The following is a 21,839-nucleotide window of genomic DNA, read 5'->3' as shown; positions in this document are numbered from 1 at the left end:
CCTTGAAATGATGCTGTCCAAAGGGTGTAAATTTGCAGTGTGTTGGCAGGAATTTCAGAGGGAATCCTACTGAAGACCAGCTGCTTGCTCCCTTTCCAGTGTGTAGTTCATAGACCCCACAGTGGTAGAACTTTCAAGGGCAGGGCTTAAATATTCTGGGTGAAATGCCACTCTTTTATATCAAGGAGGAATGAGAACTCCAAGCCAGTTTCACATGCCAGCTTATGTGTCACTATGAGTTTATTCATGCATTTTTCTCCTCTGTCAACAAAAACTGTATTTGGGGGATCTCAGCACTGCACAGCTTGGATATTAAAAGAAGCATCTGGTACATTTTATGAGCTTATAGGAAAAAAAGTGACTTATTAATTTTGGATTCAGTAGTTCTATCATAGTTTTGGTGTGGATGAGTAGTGTGGGTTGTTAAACAGCAACAGACTGGAGATGCTGAAGTCTATAAGGAAGATTCAGCGCATGCATTCAGGGCCAGTGTTGCCAGGAAAACTTGTTGCTGTTTTGAGCCGTGCTTTTAGAAGTTTACCCTTAGTGTTTGGGGTTAACTGATCTTTGACAGTAGCTCCCAGGCCTCAGGCAAGAATCCTGTGGTGAAACTAATTCTTTGATTTCAAGCATTACAGACCAGCTCCCCACCTATTGCCTCCAGGGCAGCAGTACCAGGACAGAGCTTATGCCAGCACCCTGGCTGCTTTGGTTCAGCATATGAGGGCAAACCTGGCTTTGCCAGTGGTTCAAGCTGCCATGCAAACTGTTTAACTCATAAATAAATCATAAGTGCCCATGTTTTTGCACTATATGCTTCCAAGAGTGGCAACTTTTGGTAGAGGGAAAGATCAGACAGCTGGGATAGCCAAGTATTCCATCACAGCACTTCAGATACGCTTTGGCTGAGGACAAATTTCATTGAAACATTCATCTTTGAAGATTAAATACGTACGAATAGTAGCAGAAATCAGAAGAATATGGTAAAACTTTCTTAGATACTGATTTGTATATGCGTTTCTTTTACTACAAACTTTTTTTTATCCTGGGTATTTATACTTGAGGAATATATGATGAGTTTGTAAAGATCTGTTGAAAGTAGTGCACATCTTGTTCAAGCTTCATAGACTAGCATGAAACTGAATTCCTACCTCTACAGTCTACTGAGAACAAATTCCAGTTCTGAGAAGTCTTTTTTTTTAAGATCTTTCAATCCCTGACTTCCCAAATTGCTGAGAAAAATAAGATTTCTTTGGAGGATGAATGACAATATCTTTCAAAAAGACCAGTTTGTCTGACTGACCTCTGAGTCATACCACTGATTTTCCCGCAATAGCATTTTCCTCTTTTGGCCTCTGTCTGCAGCTTCCTAGTTTGAATATTTGCAATTGCTTGTAAATCAGCAGTTTGAACATAGAACAAACAAGCATGTTTCTTACCTTTAGAACGGGGGTTTAGCCCCTTAAATGGCAAGTTACCAACTTTTTTATTCTTTATTGTTCCATAATACTGTCTTAATACTGCAGACACACCTTTGCAATGCAAAAGCTTCCAGCTTGTGTCTTGAGATTTAGTAGAGCCCATTTCAAGCTCAGCAAGATCATGCCTTAAGCAACCAAAACAACAGTATTTAAACAACAGATTCTTACTTCCTAAGATTTTCTGTTAGCCTGTTTTTTCTCTCATGACTGAAAAATGCTTTCCCCATCCCCCAGAAGAAAACAGTTAGTATGGACTGTTAACTGGGTTTGGGCTTTCTACATCTTTCGTGTTCCCTAATTGCCCAGAGAGTATCCAGAATATTTTACTGTGGCTTTTCACTTACTTAACAGTAGCCTATGACATTGCTCAAATGTTAAAAGTGACCAAATAATGCTGCATATTTATCTTGCTACTTTTAACAGAGTGTATTTTTGCATTCAAATGTGCTTTCAAAATTTTTCAAGGAAAGTCATTGTGTTTTGCGATAATTTTTTATTTTAAAGTAAAACAGCCAAAAGTCTTGAAAGTACGTGTTTTCCAAAAACAAAGTAAGTATTAAGCTAAGGCCTAGATCATAAAACAGTGAGAACATTACCTAAGCAGCTCTATATCACTAAACCATTCACGTGGCATATGCAGGACAGCCAGGGAATCAGGCCCATCCAGCATGGGTTTAGGAAAGGCAGGTCCTGCTTGACCAGCCTGTGACAAGGTGACCTGCTTCTGTGGATATTGTCTACCTGGACTTTCATAAAGTCTTTGATACTGTCTTCCACACTGTTCTCTTGGAGAAACTGTGGCTTGGGCAGGTGCACCTTTCACTGGGTAATAAACTCTGGATGGCTGGGCCCAGAGTATTCCCCCGGGCTCAGTATCAGGGCCTGTTCTGTTTAATATTTTATTGATGATTTGAAAGAGAGGATCAAGGGCATCCTGAATCAATTCACAGACAACATCTAGCTGGGCATGAGTGCTGATCTGCCAGAGGGTAGGAGAGGAGCTCTGCAGAGGGATCCGGCCAGGCTGGGTCAGTGGCCCACGGCCAGGGGTGTGAGGTTCAGCAGGGCCAAGTGTCAGGTCCTACACTTGGGCCACAACAATCCCCTGCAGTGCTACAAGCTGGGAAAAGAGTGGCTGGAAAGCTGCCCTTGGAAAAGAACCTGGGGGTGCTGATCAACAAGGACTGGACATGAGCCAGCATGTGTGGTCGGCAGGACCAGGGCAGGGGTTGCCCCCCTGTATGTGGCACTGGTGAGACCACATCTCAAATCCTGGGTTCAGTTCTGGGCCCTTCACTCGAAAAACAACATTGAAGTGTTGGGGTTTGTCCAGAGAAGGGCAGTGGAGCTGGTGAAGGGTCTGGAGCACAACCCTCCCTGATAAGGAGCAGCTGAGGCATCTGGGGGTGTTTAGTCTGGAGAAAAGGAAGCTCAGGGGAGACCTTATCACTCTTTGCAGCTCCCTGAAAGGAGGGTGTAGCCAGGTGGGGGTTGGACTCTTCTCCCAGGCTACAAGTGGGAGAACAAGAGGAAATGGCCTCAAGTTGCACCAGGGGAGATTCAGTTTGGATTTTAGGAAAAATTTCTTTATGAAAAGGGTGGTCAAGCACTGGAACAGGCCACCCAGTGGAGTCACCATCCTGGGAGCTGTTTAAAAGATGTGGCATTTGTGGACATGGTTTAGTGGTAGACTTGGCAGTGCTCGATTAAGGGTTGGACTTGATGATCTTTTCCAACCCAAACGATTCTGTGATTCTATGATATATACAGAGCACTTTCAGTAAAGGTCAAGGAAGTATTAGGAAGTATGCTTGTGTAAACTTTGTGAATTTTTTGCAAATTTTTAATCTTGTCTTCTTTTTTTTTTTTTTTTTTACCTTTGCTTAACAGATGACCCTAAAGTGATTGTTGCCAACCTTACGGTAAGTATTTAGGACTGGGAGGTATATGTTTATACTTCACTGTTCACTTCTTGGTTTGTGGCATTATTCAGCTTTCTTTGCTCACTCTTGAGGCAGGAAAATCAACCAACCATTATTACGAATCAAGAATATTAAATGGTGCCTTTCATGAGCACAGGTTAACATTTATCATGTTTTCCACTGTTTGCTGCTCTAGTAGCTTTTATAACCTTTTTGGGCAGTGCAGAGACAGAATCTTCTGAACTGTCTTTACTCCCTGAATTGAGTCTATTTATTCATTATTTCAGAACTGGAAAGTAATCTTTTAGGGTAAACATTTTACTAGCACTTTGAAGATGCTGAAAAAGTGCATTTGATAGCCTTCAACTCTAACCTTGCCTTTAATGGAGGAAAAATGTTGAAAATTAAAATAACAAAACCTCCCAGATTTTGTAACCAGATGGCTTTAAATGTATCTGCAGATGAGGCATATTTTTGAGCATTCAGGTTTCCTTTGGAACTTAAGCTTTGGTTCAGTTAGAATAAAATTCTTCATCCATGAGTTAAGTACGTGTGATGTTTTGGTTGACGGTTTCATAAAGGATGTCACGAGAATGAAACTTTCCAAATATATCTTTGAATGACTCCCTGGGCCCTGGCTGCATGTCTGTAACGTACAGAAATGACTGGACTGCATATTCTAGATGTACACATTGTTTTCCAGGCATCAGTGATGACCTTAACAGCTTGGTTTCTGTAGTCAGAGGTTTTATGTGCACCTTAAGCTAACTGACAACGTGCTATTTGTAACCATCTATTTTTCAGTGTAGAAAGCCTGACCAGCACTTCAAGCCTTACCTGAAACAGCACCTGCCTAAACGCTTGCACTATGCTTACAACCGAAGAATTGAGGATGTCCATTTGCTGGTGGATCGCAAATGGCATGTGGCGAGGTAAACCCTTGCTTTTGCTTCCATCAGGATTTTCAGTCTTTTCTTGTGAGGAAATGGGACACTTAGGATTGCCTTGTCTGTTAGCATCCTGCTCCTGTACCCTGTGAGCAAGAGGAGTTTTGAACTCCTAGTGAGGTTCAATCTTATATTTGGTGCATGAGAATGTGGTTTAGAACACAAAATATTTTAAAGTGTGGGAAAATCAGTTGCTGGATAGAAGGTAGAAATCCAGAGTGATTTGCTCAAACAGCTTTTTGGGTTTTGACTGGTAAGCTCAAATGTAGGAGCTGATAAGCTTTTTTAATGAGGTTACTTAAGCTTACTTCTCCTGGGGAGCAGTGAATATGGGAGGAAGGGGCAGGCTTACGTGGTGAGAGGATGTTAAGGAACAAGAGTCTGAGTGGATGCAGTGGGTCACTGGAAAGAAAACAGAGATATTGGTAGAGCGGGTGAATGCCTGAGAATACGTGGAAGGATATGACAGTGTGGCCATCAAAGTGCTGTGCTGGCAGTGTATTGTGTTTCAAAACAAATCCACTGAAAGCCGGGATGTTTTAGCTCAGGCAAAACTCTGATTTGGGCTGCTCTTACCCGTATGACTGAATTTTGGGTTATAGAATATGGGCAGTGTTTATTAGCTACAAACTGAATGAGGAAAAACAAGTTGGCACATACATGTACAGAGTGAACAGGAGAGGAGTAGCCTTTGTTTATGAATTGTGCACGGCTTTCCATTTGAATATGCTTTGACATGTGGTGTGTATTACAGTATGAGAGTGGCAGGGTCTTTATGCATGAAGCTGACTCAGTGGTTCTTGGAAAATGACACAGCTTTTGGCTCATGGTAGTCGTTATGAGCTTTAAATTATGGTAGGGTTTTGCCCATATAGCTGCCAGGCAAACACACAGTGTGTTGTAAGTGCCTTTTGACATCTGTGCTTATCTTTCCATGAATTATGCAAGAATCGCTCTGCTGAAGCAGTGAATGAGAAACCCCATTTGCTTTCTTGCATAACTCCACTGGCTGCTGGCAGGCTGCCCTGTGGCTGGAGTTATGTGTATTTCAAAGAATCACACTGAATTTTAGGCCTTTAAAAGCTTTAGTTTTAAGAGTTTTACTGGAACCAGTGGGATTGCCCAGGTTGGTTTATGTTCAGTAATTTCTTGTTAATCACATCAGTCTTTCTTTGGCTTATTTATTAATTTTCAGAGATCTCATTCAGCAGTAATTCATTTGTTAGTGTAATTGTAATTGATAGATACAGGCAAATGGTAGTTACAGCCCTTATTGCTGCAACCCTAGTAACTTACAAGGCCAAAATTAAACTTCGACTGAGCATTATTTTATTGCAGATGAAGAAGTTAATTTGTAGGCTTATGTGATCCTCTGCATGTATTCCCTGCACACAGCTCTATAAAACTGTATAAAAGTACTCTGAAACAAGCTGGTGATTATAATTCCTATGACACAATACTTATCTTTCCACATATTTTGTAGAAAAACCCATCTCAATAACAGGTTGATAATTAACATTCCTATGGTGCAGCACTTACTATCCCAGCTGTTTGTCTTCATGAAAATCTTTCTTTTTTCAGTTTTGTTTCTGCTCCCCATTGTTGTATGTTGGGCTGAAGGCAAACTTGCAAAAGGACTTTATAGCATTGTATGACATTTGCAGCATTGTAACATCACCAAAGTGCTTTCTGAGCAGCCTCTGTTGGCCTTTTGAGGACCGGAAGAGTACTCACCAATGGTCCAACACCTCCGGTCTGCTGGAGATTATGTGATATGAGAAAGTCTGAGAAAATGGCATATACTAAGTTTTTTTATCAATAATTAGAGTTGTTTCTTAGAGTGGGAGTAAAGGGAGAAACCCTGGGGATGCTGTTTAAGCCTGCAGTCCCTACTACAGCTATTCAAGAAAGATGAACAATGCACTGCCCTGTAACCTTATCCTTCCTGCCCCCAAAGGATATTGTCAGGTCAGCCACCTTTGAGGAAATTTTCTAATACTTTTTCAATTTAGGAAAGCTGTGGATGTTTACAAGAAACCAACAGGAAAATGTTTCTTTCATGGAGACCATGGCTATGACAACAAGATAAACAGCATGCAGGTATGAACAATGTCTGGGAGGGTCATGGAAGGCAGAAGAAATTTAAGGTCTCTGAAATGTAAATAGGCAGTGAAACCACCCTACATTTTAATGCTCTTCTTTGGTTTTTTTTTTTTTTAAGACTGTCTTTATAGGTTATGGTCCTACCTTCAAGTACAAGACCAAAGTGCCTCCTTTTGAAAACATTGAACTTTACAACGTCATGTGTGGTAAGCTGCCTGCTTGAGAAATTGCAAAAGCAGCAAGTTACTTTAACAGGTCTTCATTAAGGCAACCATGAGCTCATGCCCTGACTTCCTCCCAGTGTTTTTTCCCACTCCCCCTTTCCCAAGCACTTGCCAGGAGGGCTCAAGGCACTTCTCAGGGGTCTCAGTTTGCTCTGGAGCTGGTCAGTAAACGGGGTTACTGTAGTTTTGATGTGTACAGCTTGACAGAGATGAAATGGACACCCCCACAATGTGTGGTGTCCACATCTCAGCTATCTAGGAAGGAGGTTTCTGTTCAGAGGCTGCTTCTGTACCTGCAGATCTCATGCAGCAGCTAAGATTGATGACTTCATTTTCTATGGCTTTTCCTGGTGTGATTAGGTTTCCTGAATTTGTACTGAAGCCATAAAGAAGAATCTGATATGTATACAGATGTTCATTAAGATATTTTCTTCAGTACCGTTTTTTCAGAACAATAAAACTTTAAAGGTGTAATTCACAATAAAACTTCAAGGTGTTTCAAAGATGTAATTTACTTTCTTTTTTCCAAACATGTAATACCTAAGGGGTAGTTAGCTCTTATTTATAAGTCACTGTGTTGCAGGTGTTTGGTATTAGGTCCGGCCATTGACTGTAGTTTTGCACTGGAAGCTGAAGAAGTAGTTATAATAAAACTTTGTCCAGTTTTAAACTTTTCCAGTGTCTTGATGCAAATTAATGGTTTGTCATAAAGGCAAAGATACTTTTCAATGTGGCATTTTGCAATGTTATGATTTGGACAAAAGATCAGTGTTTTTATTACATTAAAAGCTTTCATTAACTTGCTGTGGGTGTAAACAGTATTACTAATAAATGTCTTGGCTCAATAGAGTTGCTGCTGAGTACATATTTGGAGTCTGACCACCATTCACTTTTCCTTGGTGGTTTCACAGATCTGCTTGGATTAAAGCCTGCTCCCAATAATGGCACCCATGGAAGTTTAAATCACCTGTTGAGAGCCAATGTGTATAAACCAACTGTGCCAGATGAAGTTGCTAAACCACTGTATCCTGTAGCTCTACCTTCTGCATCAGATTTTGATATAGGATGCACATGTGATGATAAGGTAGGTGTTTAGGATCTGTGGAAGCCTCCAGTATTAGCAGTAGTTTTTGGTAAAGTTGTAGCCATTTTATTTATTTTGAGAGGGTTTGATGTATAAGAATTCCCCAGATCTCTCCTGTGAAATCTTTGTGCCCTCTTGGAGCAATTACGGAACAATTTTTGTAAAAGAGGAGACAAGAAAATCATCACTGTCTTATAGCACTAGTTTTGTTTTGTTAGATGTCTGGTAAAATGAGATATCAGAGTGCTCCAGTGGTCCTAATCTTGTTCCTTTTGTTCTGTTCTTGAGAAGAACAAGTTGGACGAACTGAACAAGCGGTTTCATGTCAAGGGAACAGAAGGTAAGAGCCTGATGCCTCAGTTAATAAAAGCTGATTCCATTTTCTTTTGTAAATTACTTTGTGTCACTAATACCAGAGCAACTTCTGGTGTGGTTTCGTTAATGTGTAGTAAATTCTCTTTTTGAGTAACTGGGAAAGTAGCACACAGATACATGAGATTCATGGGGAGGATGAAGTGCTCTTCACGAGAAGGAACACTACCTTTTGCTGTAACCAGGACTAGTATTGTTCAAAGTGATGTGAGTTTTGACTCTTCCATTCCATCACCTTTAGAAGTTTTAAGCTCAGATATGAAGGCAGAGACATGAGGAAAGGAGAGGGGGCATGAGGCTGTACTCTGTTCAACCATAGGCTGTAAATGGGGAAAAAACCAGACTGTGTTTGCATGCTGTGTTTTGCCATAGTTACCCAGGCTTAGGTTTCACCTAGAAAGGATGCTACAGCTGCTTTGACAATCCCTGACTAGGTCTTAATGCTTGGCTCTTAGGGTGCATGTTACAGGGAGGAGCACGTGCTCTGTTAGCTCAGGCTGCTCAGCTCAATTCTGTTCCTCTTCAGTGTTTAAGTCAATGTTTCTCCCAGGAGAAAGTATTCCCTGCTCTCCTGGACACTAGTTCCTGCACCCTCTGGCTGTGAGCCAGCACTGATTTCTGTGTGGCTGCATTCTCAGCTGCATCAAGACTGTGGTCCAGGTTAAAGTGGAGCAATAGGAGCAGAGGAGAGAGGATGGGAACTGCTTTCCTGAGCAGCATTACTGACTGAAAGGTGAACCAAAGCAGAGTTTTCCTTCTCACAGTGGTGATTGAGTTCAGCATAACAATGCACAGCATTTCCCTTACTATAACAATTGTCCATATTAGCAAATCCTGAAGCTTTGGAGTTTAGACAAGGATTTTTGAGGTACCTCAAATTGCATTGTTCAGATGATTAAGGAGATTTAATTCCCTTATGAAGGTATTTTCAGTTTCTCTCTTGTGGATAGGCAATGCAGCCTATCCTTTAGTTGCTAAAGGTAACATTATTCCTCTTCTTTGTGAGTTAAATTGCCTTTCTGCAGCTTTCATCTTGTTAGACTGATTTTCCCAATTAATGAAAAGCTAATCCTCATTGTGGCAGTTTCTGGCATCAGGAAAAAAACACCCTCACTGTTGTGGTTCAAATCTCAACACCTTTACTTCGGTTTATGGTTTTCATTCTTAACTGTAGTAATATAAAAATAGTATTTTTTATGTATTTTAAGATGTAGGCATATAAACCATTTGCACTTGCTCATTTGTCAGTTCTCTGTTAATTAGCACAGTGTCCTTATTTGAATGAGCAGTTCTTCTGCGGGCAGGTTTTGTTTTCCAGCTCCGTGACAAGCTGTAGCACCTGTTCACAGATCTTCCTGCGTTTATTTAATTCCCTTCTCCCACATGGTGCACCATGTTGTTACTTACAGGCAGAAGAAAAAGATGACTTCAGCTTCTCTGGAATAAAGCAAGTTTATCACCTTTGTCCTTAGACTAGGTTTTTCCTACTTTTTTTTCTTGTGCCCTATAAAAACATCCTCTGTTTGTACTCAAGCTCTAATAAAACATGCCCTTTTCTTTCAGGTTAAATGCCTATCTGGCAACTGTGTTAGGTCGCTTTCCTTGTTTCTGTGTTTTAATTTCCAAAAGCAAGCCAAGTATGTTTGCCAGAAGGTTATCAAATTCAATGAACTGTACAGGGTAATGCCAGATTATCCAGGAAATTTATTTTTCTTCTATCTCTTTCCATGTTTTTGTCTGTTTATAAGCAAGCTTGTCAGAGTTATCTAAGGCCATTTAACCATAACATATCACCAAGACAGAAGAAGGGTACTTATTACAGAGCTGGAGGTGTCTTTTTGTACCCAAAGTTAGGAAAAGGTTTTTTTTCTTAGTTTGTTTCTTTCATACTACTGACCAAAAATAGCACATAAGTCTTCAGAACAAATCTGTATCAGCCAAGTGGGAGAAAACTGCTCTTCTAGTGAGTGACCTCTTTAGCCTCCCTTTGGAGAGGGACTTTATGGAAAACCTAGGAAGGAGAGGAAGCCTAGAGAAGAGTGGCAGGACTAATGGAATAGGGACTGATTTAAAGCTATGAAAAGTGTGTATATCATTCATGTGTGACTGAGTTGTGGACGCAAAGATTTCTGAAGAGTCTCCTGAGTTTGGAAAAACACCTTCTCTCCATGCTGTGACACCAAAAAGCTTTCAAGCATAGAAGGGACTTTTAATCTCAAAGGGTGTTGAGAACCTAGGATGGGGATCCCTGCCAGAACAGCTGAAGATTTGTTGCTCTCTCTGTCAAAAGATTTCCATAGTAGTTATTCAGTTACTCCTATTAATGATCACTGAAAAATCAGCATGTGATGGAAAGCCAATCCTTTTTTTTTTCCATCTTTAAGCTTTTTAATAATAGATGTAAATGTCTTTTGATCTCTAGAGAAGCATCTTTTATATGGACGCCCTGCAGTACTGTACCGCACAAAATACAATATCTTGCATCACCACGACTTCGAAAGTGGCTACAGTGAAACATTCCTGATGCCTCTCTGGACATCCTACACTATTTCCAAACAAGTTAGTGCTGTCTCTACTCTTGAAATGTGCTTAAAAAATCCTGGGGAAATTTCTTCGGTACCTGTGTTCTTGAAGTCCTGAAATGTCTCTTCCCCACAGAAATTTTCCCACCAGAAATTATGTCAAGTACCACTGTAAACAATGCCCAAATGCTTTTATTTCCTTTATGAGAGAAGAATTGTAAGGCAGAAGGGTTGTGTATTTCTTGTCCTTTTCTAATTTTAAGTTTTGTTCAACGTGGGTTTGTTTTACTATGGGTGACTTCATTTGAATTGTCTCCCTTGGGGATTTCTGCTTCCTGGAGAAGGGGTTGTGCAGCAATGCAGGAGCAGGATTTGGTTGTACAGCCGGGTGGTTTATTTTACTGCATACAGGGCCTTCTGTGTAGTCTCTCAACTGTAGGAAATAGTTTTCTTTAATCTGTCAAAGCTGAAATCACTTTTTTTTTTGTTGTCTCCATGTTCCTCAATGCAGGCAGAGGTGTCAGGTGTCCCAGAGCACCTGGCCAGCTGTGTGAGGCCTGACCTCCGCATTTCTCCAGGAAACAGCCAGAGCTGTGCTGCCTACAGAGGCGACAAACAGCTCTCCTATGGATTCCTCTTCCCTCCTCGTAAGTTTAGATAGCTTTTTAGTACCTAGGGATTTTGTAATTTTCTTGTTTTGTTAGGGAATACCTGTGGTATGAATATACTCCAGGCAAACCTCATCAGATATAAAAAGACTAATTTTGAATTGAAACACCAGTAAGATACACATATTTTTAATTTATAAATCCAAATTAGACTCTTGCATATTGTAAAAGTTACTACCATCCTATAGAAATGGTGATAGTAGAAAACCTGTGTAAACAAGTGTTGTTAATTCTTCTGATGCAGTTGCTTTGCTTTAGTGTTGGAGCAAAGATCTTCTGGGATTAGTAAATGTTGAAGGGGCACAACTGTCTCACAGTTGTGAACTTCATCGCTCTGCCTTCCTCACTCAGTGAAATACTCTTTGGTGGATTTCTGAAATGGAATTACTGGTGCAGAGGCTTGCTCAGAACTAGAAGATAATCCCACACTCGTCTCCCAGGAAATTGATGGCCTGTTTCACAAAAGCCTGAAGAGTAGTTTTCTGCCTTTTGAGACAGCAAAAATAGATGTGCTGTATGAAAATACTTTGAACTGATTGACAGTTGAAGTAAAGATAAAATCCTTCCTTTCCAGGTTCAGCTGTTACATTAAAGGCAAATTTTGTGTATGTAGTGTGCACTTCTGAATATAGCATTCAGATTGCTCTTTAGATTACAGTATTTCCTTTGGTTAATCTCTGAAGCCATCTTGAAAATATTTTTATATTCTTTGAAATTCTTATATTTCAGCTTATTAATATTTTTCTGTTTCACTGTTTTCAGAATTAAGTTCTTCTGCAGAAGCAAAATATGATGCTTTTCTAATAACAAATATCATTCCAATGTATCCTGCCTTCAAAAGTAAGTGCTCTTTCCACGACTATACTTCTCTTTCCCAACAGGCTTTTTTTTAACTGTGTGTTGGATTATGAAATTAATTGATGGGAGAAGTTTAGAACAGAGAATTCAGTTACCTGTAGCCAGCAGATAATACATGTGGGCACCTGTATAGTGCTAGGCGTGGGCAGGCAAAATACCACAGGAAAGGATTAAGTTTTAAGAAAGGTTTATTTTGTTTTATGCCACAGTAATTCACTTTCTGTAACACCATTCAGATTCTTTGTCTGTAGCCCAAGATTGTTCAGAACATACTCAGGCAACAGCTCGTGCCTGAGAGAGTGCACAAGCCTGGGAGTGTGCTCTTGGCATGTTCTAGTTCAGGGACAAGTGATTAAGTTTGTTTTTGGTGGGTTTTTTTTTTTTTCTCTCCATGCCCTTAGAGGGAGACTGAACATACTTATAACCTATAAACAAAAAAGAAGAGGAAACCAATATATGGAAAATGAGAGATGATTTAAACCTGTCTGAAACTTTCAGTGCTGCAGGGTTATATTATTAACATTTCTTTGTCTGCACATCCCTTTTCTCTCTAGTCTTGCCAAGAGGTAGGAAAACCATCAGGCTATTCTGGTGGCATTTTTGGCTTGGCAGGGATTGAGAAGCCTTGGAAAAATCTCAAGAGCCTGTTCTTGTGAGATTTCCAATTCAGATTTTAGGCCAGAGAGGTTTGGATAAACATCAAAGCCTGTGGGAGCCTTTTTCTTTTTAACCAGAAAAGAGTGTTTTTAACTGAGAAACCTCTGTGTAGGACCAAGTGGAGATATTTGCTGGAAATTTGAGCAAAAACACTTAACTGATTACCAAGTGAAAAATTATCGGGGATTTCCCACTCTTAAATCACTTCATAAAAATTCTCTTTATGCTAATGTTAATCTAAGTATTTGGTTGGAATGCTAATCATGGGAGAACAACCCACCTCTAGCAGCTCATTTTGTCTAGTGGCCTTCCTCTTCATCACAAGTGAGTGAAGGATTCCTTGCAAAAAAATGCTGGTACTAATGTAATTTCTGGGAAATTACAAACCACTCCATATGTGCAGGTTGCAGTGCTGAGAGCCAAGTATAAACTCATTATATGGATCTTTCTCCACAACAGGTTAAACAGGAGGTTTATGCTGTGCTAGCTTTCGTGGCAGTGCTGGCTGCAGAGGCCCCCTCCTCTGCTTTGTTTTTGTAATTCACTGTCCCATGCTATCCCCACAGGCAATAATTCTGTGTCCATCTTTTCCATAGTGAGACTGGCTTAAGCAGTTCCTGTTTTGCTGGAGCTACAAAAATGATGTCCCTGTGCTGGCATTGCATAGCCTTGGTGTTGCTCTGTTTGTGGTTGCACATACAGAGTATGTGGGAAGTGGAGCAGGGATCTGATGTAGATACAAAACTCCAGGGGGAGGGGGAATCTTTCCTTTTTGGACCATTTTTATTGCTAAGGGATATGCATTGGAGGAGTGAGCAGCTGGAGGAGTGGTACTGCTACGTGATTACCACAGCTGAGGCTCTTGTTAGACCACTGCTGGTGAGGCCCTGGGCATCAGCCCCAGCTGGGACTGCATGTGACACTGGGCAGGGTTAGGACAAGGTGTACAAGAGAGTTTTAATGTGTGGCATTGCCACCAGTTCCAGGGAACCACAGACTTAAGGGTCTGAGCTGGCAAGACAAGAGTTAAACTCTTACAAGACTGAGAAGTTTTGTTTACACACACTTCTGTTAGTTAAAATAAAAAGGAAAAAAGAACTAAAAGAATGGTGTAAATGGAGATGCCAGTGTGTTTCCCATCTCTGCAAGAATCTTAACTTGTTAAGGTTGAGGAGAACATGGTGGGAGAAAGTGTGTCATGCTCTTCCCAGGGGTTGCTGTAATGACATGACTTTGGTCATCCTTGATGGCACCTAGTTTAAAAGTTAAACATTTTGTATCAAAGGAGAATTTAACTGGATTAATAGGACTTTTCTATTTCCCTTTCTTTTAAAGTGTTTGGTTTTAGCTTTTAATCACGGTGCTGTATCCTTTTTAAAATTCATAAAAAAACCTAAAAAACAACACTACTCCAGCACAGTTCCCTGTAAGCAGATAGCAAAGACAAAGGCAGTGTTTACAGGGATATCAAAAACTTGTGAATAGCTGTTTCTACAACTTGGTGAAGGAACAGCAGAATCTCTGTGCAAGGCCTGTGGCAATGCCAGCCTGGGAGTGGTACCGTGCATTTCCTTCATCAGTGGTTGGGGAAAAAACCAACAGAGAACAAAGAAGTCTGAATAGGCTTTACTGACAAAACTGAATGAAGCTGCAGTAACTCTGTAATGCTTAGTCTTTGATTTTCCTTACTGTCATATGAAAATTATCCACTGGATTTTTATCTTCAGGAAGGAAAAACTGTTTATAATCTTGACATGTTTTGACTTACCCAGATCTTGGTCTGTTGTGGGGTTTTTGTTTGGTTGGGTTTTTTCTGTTTGTTTGGGGTTGTGGTTTTTTCATTACTTTTGGCTGATTGGTTGGTTTGGTTTGTTTTTTTCCCCACAGAGGTATGGAACTATTTCCAAAGGGTTTTAGTGAAGAGATATGCCACTGAACGAAATGGAGTCAATGTTATAAGTGGACCAATCTTTGACTATGACTATGATGGTTTACATGACACACCTGACAAAATAAAACAGTAAGAGTTTGTCTTTAAATTGGTTTGCTGTTCCTTCTCTTAATGATGACTTTATCTTAAACACTTATCTGCATATTATTGGATTTTTGGGAGGAGATACAATTTTCTAGCTCTTTCTAAAGTTACTGGGACTGAATGCCCACATGGGTAGGACAGTGGTAAAAATAACACAAAAATACAATGGAAATGACAATTAGCAGTTAACTGTTTACCTTGACTTTGAAATTGTGTTCATCCTTGAGGCAAAGCTGAATTAGGTTCCATGTAGTCTATTGTCTCTAAAATTCTCCAGAACTTAAGAGCAGTGCTGTTGAGTTACATGCTCTTTTGTTAATTCAGTAATGCATTCTCTCTATGTCTCTGAACTGAAGAAGTTTTTCAGCATTACATGAGGTCTTTCTGTAGCACAGTATGAGCTAATTGGATTCTCACTTTCAATAATGTTCAGGAATCAAACACATCTCAACAATGTATGTGTGTCCTCACACGTAGGAGAGGAAAGACCATGTTGTTTGTGTAACCTCCCAAACAAGTTCATCCTTTGTGGATAAATATTTGCTTTATTCCCCCAGGTTTGTGGAAGGCAGTGCAATCCCTGTTCCAACTCATTACTATGCCATCATAACCAGCTGCTTGGATTTCACTCAGCCAGCCGACAAGTGTGATGGACCTCTCTCTGTTCTCTCATACATCCTTCCCCACCGGCCTGACAATGATGAGAGCTGCAATGTAAGTTCTGTTGCACTACTGCAGCCCTGTGGTAAACCCATCTCTGGGACATGTGAAAATCTATTACTATTAGAAGCAAGTGCTCACTGATGTCTTGAATGGAAGCACAGGGTAGTGCCTCTGTTAAGTGTCATTAGCTCATTAGACAGAAACACTCCTCCATGATACCAGCAAAAATGTGGAGCTATTACTGCACCTAAGATTGTCTGGAAGAGCTGACATATGCAGTAGGTTGGCAGTATTCGTTATTGCCTGTGGGATTCTACATTTTGTCAGTGTAACTTCAGAGCAGGTTGTGGGGAGGCTATATGCATAGACATACTGTGCTGGCAGGCAGCCTGGTGTTTGTGGAGATCAGATTCCATATGCAGGTACAATGCAGTCTATCTGCTACAGCAGTCTGGGTGCATCAGGCAGCATGTTTACATCCAACCCACACAGTATTAAAAGTATATGCTATAACCTGCCAAGGCTAAAATGGCAATTTGTGCTGTTTCCAGAACACCTTGATTCAAGGGAAAAGTTTGGGTTCTTACTACAGAGATGGCCAAACATCCTCCTGGTTTCTTTCCTGTCTTCCATTGGGATGCAGGATCCTCTACTGTAAGAATCTTGATGAAGGCTTTGGTTTGGTCAGCACTGCAGAAAGTGGCATGCACACTTGGCAGGTGATGGTGTGGCAGGAGGGTGTTGGGTTCCCCATGGGCTCCAGCGCTCTGTGAGGACAGCAGAGCTCCCAGGCAGCTGTATTTAGACTTGTCCTTCCGCCTGAACTTGTTCTCCCATTACACAGCTGTGTGGATTCCTGCACACAGACACTTCACTGTGGGCTGCCAGGAGACTGTTTCCTGAATGAACACATTAATGTTATGAATTTTGTATTGGCAAAAAAGTTAAGACTCCTGTTCCAGCTACAGGCAGAAATAGTCATTCCAACTCTGTACACAATTCACCTGGAACACTGTTGCTTTCTCACTCATCAACCGTTTCCTGAATGAACACATTAAAGTTATAAATTCTGTATTGGCAGAAAAAGTTAAGACTCCTATTCCAGCTACAGGCAGAAATAGTCATTCCAACTCTGAGCACAATTGACCTGGAATGCTGTTTCTTTTTCATTCATCAAACATTGCCTGCTTTCGGGGCCACTTTTTAAACCCATGCTTTTGGAGCAGTCTCTGTCTCTCTTGAGCAGGTCTGGCTTTCCCTTGTTTAGACTCTCAACTGCTTTGGGCAGAGATGTCTTCTACCAGAAGTCTTGAAAAGTCCTACATATGTTTCATCGTGGTTTTTCTCTGGACTGCTTTTCTCTGAATCAAGATCCAGTTAATGATCTGGAAATTACTATTTTGGCAGTTATTAGTGTCTCTGCCCTTTTAACTCTGCCCATATGTATTTTATGACAAAGTAATTTATTTTTTCCTCCCTATTATTGTGTGTCATAGTCCTCTTAAACTGCTGAAATATTTTTTATGAACTCTTTGCAGTAATGGCCTCTTTTAGTCTTTGAATTCTTATCTTTCAAAGCAGGCTTTTCTCTGTAGGTCACGTAGGTCATGCTACTTATGGTGTATGTATTTACAGTTCTGAGAGGAACTTCAGTGCTACTGCAAGGTCATTAGCAGATATTGGTCCTTGCTTTCTATGTAGCAAAGAACCACTCCAAAAATATTTAAATGTTGCTCTTGAATGAAAATACAGTTAGGCAAATTTTTGCCATTGAAACCCAGCATCAGTCTTACTTTTGCACATGGTGTTCCCATCTTATTTGTTCAAAGAAGTGATTATGTAAAACCTCCCCATACTTCATGGATAAAATGCATGGGATAATATAGGAAATTTACCTCAATTTCTCCAAGGTTTTCTTTTAAGATTTGAAGAAATATTAGCTTTCCCTCTACTCTAGGAGTACACACGTTCTCCTTCACACAGCTGTTGAAGAACACCACTACTCTTCTCATCTGAATTCGTTCCTTTTCTAAACTGTGTTTATTCATGGTGAGGTTATGCCCATTTATTCTTGTGTCAACATTTTTCTATGGCTTAAATAGCCCTTCTTTGGGATTTACCCTAGAGATGATTTATGACGATTCTCAAGGCATATACTTCTCTCTATTCATGGAAGACCCAGGATCTTTTTTGCCCTTGTAAGAGAGGATGAGCCTGTTGATAGACTCTCTATGCATCCCATCCTGTCTTATCTTTTCTTTTTTTTTCCTGGATCATGAATGAGATTAATTACTGCAGCTCAGATCTCAACATGGAAATGGTTTTCTTTCTAGTGGACACAGCTCCTCTGATACTACCAATGATTTGCCAATAATTTTTCTGTAGCTGTGTTATAATGGTGGCTCGCATTCATGCACAACTGATACACTCAGGTCCTTCTCTTCTATGTGTCAATTTGGATAACCCAATTTCATGCTATACTGGGGGCTTCTGCATCTGCATTCTCTACTATGCTATTCCAGTCTTCCTCTTCCTGTTATAAAATCAGGAGTCCCTGATTGTTGGTGCTTTTTGCTAGCACAATAATGACCTTGGCACAAGTAGCATTTGTGAAAATATTACACAAAATCCTTTCCAAGACCAAAGTGAAAGGAACCCTAGAAACGACTAGAAACTTCATCCAGGCCACTGTTTTCTCTTTCAGCAAAACATTTAAATTTCTTTCCTAAGTGAGTTCCTCATCCATGATGTCTACATGCATCATGTTCAGCTTTCCATTCGATTTTCAGAGAGATTCTCGTCCAGAATATCTGGTAGTTTTTCCACTGGATTTTGGATTAGCCTCCTAATTGATTGCCTGTTTTTATTTATCTCCGTGTTTTCAATTGTTTTTTTTCCTTCTAAAACTCTACATATTATTGAGGTGAGACTACACTACAGTTGGAGCACACTGTAATTTTAAATGTATACACTTCATTCATTGTTATGTGGTAATACAATACTTTATTAGTTGATCACTGTATTTAAAATCCTTGCTGCCTGGACCTGTGGCTTCATGGGCCACTTGTGGACTGGAAAAAATAAAATATAGATCAGTTGATAGATTTTCTGGAGTCATGCAAATGCTGTCTTGCTGGACTAGGTTTAAACAAGCCTCACAGTCCTGTGATTTATTCATGTTGCAGATCTTTTGCAAACTGCTTGTATTCAAAAAAAGTGAGCTTTGTAGCTCACTCACGACTTCCTTCTGAGCTCTGCAGATTTCCTGTTCAGAAAAAAAGGCTTGAAGAAAACAAAAATGTCGCAGCGATTGCATTTGCACTAAGAACCCTGTTGAGGCCTGTTTGCAGACTGCTGATTGCCAGGCTGAAGGCTGAGCAGGGGCTTCCTGCAGCCGTGGCATTCCTGGAGCATGGCACTGCAGGCAAAGGGGAGTGAGCAGGGCATGCTTCCTTCTCTTCCCTCATAATTTACATCTTTCTTTTCTTGTTCCAGAACTAGTTTTGGGCCTCAGGTTGTTAGTGATACCAGGAGGAAAGCTGGTTTAGGACTGAGAGCTTCGAACCAAACCAGTTCTGACTGGGTCATGGACGTTTGCTTTAGAGCAGCCAGCTGTGATCTGTCTGGTACTCTGTGTCCTCTCTGTGCAAACGATCATGCTCACCCTCCTGGCCTCTGTCGGGTGACCCACTTACTTCCTGCTCTGTGGCACAGCTCAGCATTGCACAGGCTCTGGCATTGCTGGAGCTTAGTCTTGATCCATGAGAGGATCACTTGATGGGAGGACCTTGCTGAGACAGTCAGAAAAGGGTTCATTTCCAGGAAGAGACCCAGGAATAGATTTTTATCAGCAAGATTTCCAAGTCACACGCGTGAAGTCTAAATACCTGTGATACAACCTTCCATTCCTAACTCAGCAGCAGTGTAGAGGTACCAGCCAGAGAGGCCAAAGGGGGAAAAGTCCTGTTTGCTTTGTCCTTCTCCCACATCTGCTCCCGTCGTGCAGTTCTCAGGCCTGGGTGCAATGCTCGTGGCACATGTTGCTGGGCTGCTTAAGGCACACAAACAGCCAGTCACTGCAGTGTTCTGCCGGGCTGATTTTCTGATGTGTTCGCGAGTTACCTTGGTTTGTGGATGTCTCCAACATGTGCTGGTGCTGGCACAAGGCATGAGGCAGCAGCTATCCCCTAAGAGAATACAACCTGACCCAAATCACTCTGGCAGCATAGCCTTCCTGTTTCGTTGGTTTTGGGGTTTTTTTGGGGTTTTTTTTGTATCAGGAAATGCTTGGTGAAATTCTTCTTTCTATCAGTGAATAATATGTATGTTCCAATAGCAGGAGTTTTCAGGTATCAACATAAACCACTGTCTCAGCTGTGTAATGAATTGTAAAGGTCTCCTAAAAGTAAAATGAAAAGATTAAAATAATACTGTGTTAGATGATATGGTAGTCAATTGAGAATAATGTGTAGGCATAGCATTCAAAGCCAAACAGCCTAGAGTTTGGGCTTTGGTAGTACCAAAGTGATTAATACAGAGTTCTTTCTGTGAGATAAAAATCATGGAGTGACCAGTGGATGTTCTGAAAACATACAGCTATTCTTCTGAAACACTTGCAGCTTGAGGCTAGCTTTTTCTAGATGATTATGGTCATTGTCTCAACCCCGTCCTAAAATGGGTACTGAAATAAAACTGTAGGATTCATCTTTCTTGTTAATTGTCTTGTTAATTGGGACTCGTTTACCGTATTCATTCTTTAATTAGGCACAGAGATTCTTTAAATTGAAAAAATGTGTAAAAAAGTTGTCTTTGCTTTTGGAGATGAGTTTTAACAAGACTTGTTATAAAACTTCTTTTTCCCCCAGAGCTCAGAGGATGAGTCAAAGTGGGTTGAAGATCTTCTTAAGATGCACACTGCACGTGTACGTGACATCGAACAGCTCACGAGTCTGGACTTCTTCCGAAAGACCAGTCGCAGCTACACAGAAATCCTCTCCCTAAAGACATACCTGCATACGTTTGAAAGTGAAATTTAGCTTTCTAACCTTACTCAGTGCATCCTTTTATCAACTGGTGTATATTTTTATATTGTTTTTATATTTATTAATTTGAAGCCAGGACATTAAAAAATATTAGTATTTTAATCTTGTATCAAATCTTAAACATTAAACCTTTTTGTCATTTGTTTTGTTTCTCTAATTTTAATATAGGTATGTCTCTTGGTTGATTTAGTAGTGCTTGTAATACTGCAGTTTGAGTCCTTCCTCTGAGCTTTTTAGTGGTGCTGCAAGGTTTGATGCGTGCATCAAGGAAATATTAATTTCTCATGCTCCGTTACCACACTTGTAGTCCTGTACTGTGTATCAAAATACTGAACATGTAAAATTACATTCATTTACTGATAACTGTGTGACAGACATATTTAAACACTATAGACAAATAGCATCTTAAATATAATAAACCACACATTCAGTTTTTTTAATGTGTTTTGATTTCCTTTCACAGGGATGTTCAGAGGGGCTTGCTGAGTGCTGACAGATCTCTTACTGGGTAGAGCCCTTCTCAAGAGCTTAGGTTTGCTGGTAAGAGGACTGCCAGGGGCCCAGGTGCCCTACCTGGTGCTGAGCAGTGACACCACAAAGTAGACACCCACAGCAGTCATTACTGGTTAGGTTTTGCTATAGGGGCAGAGCAGGGAGGGAAGGATGTTTGCTGTCATGAGCTAGCAGGAGTACCCCATGCTTGAGGCCGCTTGGCCCTGCTCTGAAACTGTGGAGAGGATTCAAGTTGATAACATCTGTTACCACTGGTAGGGCTGTGTCACACCCCTTCCCTTCCATAGCTGCTCTGTGCTGCTTTCTGGGAATACCTACTCCATCACCCTTTGCTTTGACTTTGGGGGAAATTGAAATAAGAAAGATGTTGAAGAAGGTGACATTGCCAAACATGCAGCAGTGGGCTTGTAGCTGGGAAGAGAAAATCTGATTTTTATCATCTTGTTCTAATGGACAGAGTCTGAGACATGTTACCCTAGTCTGAGTCTGAATGCTGGCCCTCATTCTCAAAGGAAGTCCCTTGGCCTGATTGCACAAATATAACTTCCGGTACAGTGAAGTCCCTACAGGGCACATCATTTAGAGCCATCACCTACCTGGTCAAGTGAGTCAAGTTTCTTTTGCTTACTTCAGTGCAGTAGCAGTCTCATAATCCTACAAGGCAAGCCCTACAAGTGTCACTGAGGGCAGAGTCCTAGGAGAATGGAATAGACACTGTTGTGTGCTGATATCTGGATAATGGCCTGAT

At 40.7% G+C, this 21,839-nt stretch overlaps 1 protein-coding gene across 8 annotated transcripts in view; it reads left to right on the top strand.

The window, feature by feature from the left end:
* Positions 1-21,018, top strand: part of ENPP2 (ectonucleotide pyrophosphatase/phosphodiesterase 2) — a 73,196-nt gene extending 52,178 nt beyond the window's left edge. For 5 of the 8 annotated variants that reach the window (XM_085053456.1, XM_085053454.1, XM_085053457.1 and 2 more), the window contains 12 exons: positions 3,372-3,403; positions 4,208-4,335; positions 6,363-6,450; positions 6,572-6,659; positions 7,589-7,761; positions 8,050-8,101; positions 10,556-10,692; positions 11,167-11,302; positions 12,086-12,163; positions 14,726-14,858; positions 15,431-15,587; positions 20,402-21,018. In XM_085053456.1, the coding sequence (XP_084909582.1) occupies positions 3,372-3,403; positions 4,208-4,335; positions 6,363-6,450; positions 6,572-6,659; positions 7,589-7,761; positions 8,050-8,101; positions 10,556-10,692; positions 11,167-11,302; positions 12,086-12,163; positions 14,726-14,858; positions 15,431-15,587; positions 20,402-20,572 (1,373 nt within the window). In that variant the 3' untranslated portion in view covers positions 20,573-21,018. The remainder of the gene's footprint in view (positions 1-3,371; positions 3,404-4,207; positions 4,336-6,362; positions 6,451-6,571; positions 6,660-7,588; positions 7,762-8,049; positions 8,102-10,555; positions 10,693-11,166; positions 11,303-12,085; positions 12,164-14,725; positions 14,859-15,430; positions 15,588-20,401) is intronic. The other 3 variants (XM_085053455.1, XM_085053462.1, XM_085053459.1) reach the window with 1 other exon arrangement.
* The last annotated feature ends 821 nt before the right edge of the window (positions 21,019-21,839 follow it).

Source organism: Lichenostomus cassidix, chromosome 2 (genome assembly GCF_008360975.1).
Source record: "Lichenostomus cassidix isolate B80296 chromosome 2, HeHo_3.0, whole genome shotgun sequence".
Taxonomy (NCBI): Eukaryota; Metazoa; Chordata; class Aves; order Passeriformes; family Meliphagidae; genus Lichenostomus; species Lichenostomus cassidix.
Note: the sequence above shows the minus strand (reverse complement) of the source record. Positions and strands in the feature narration are given on the sequence as shown.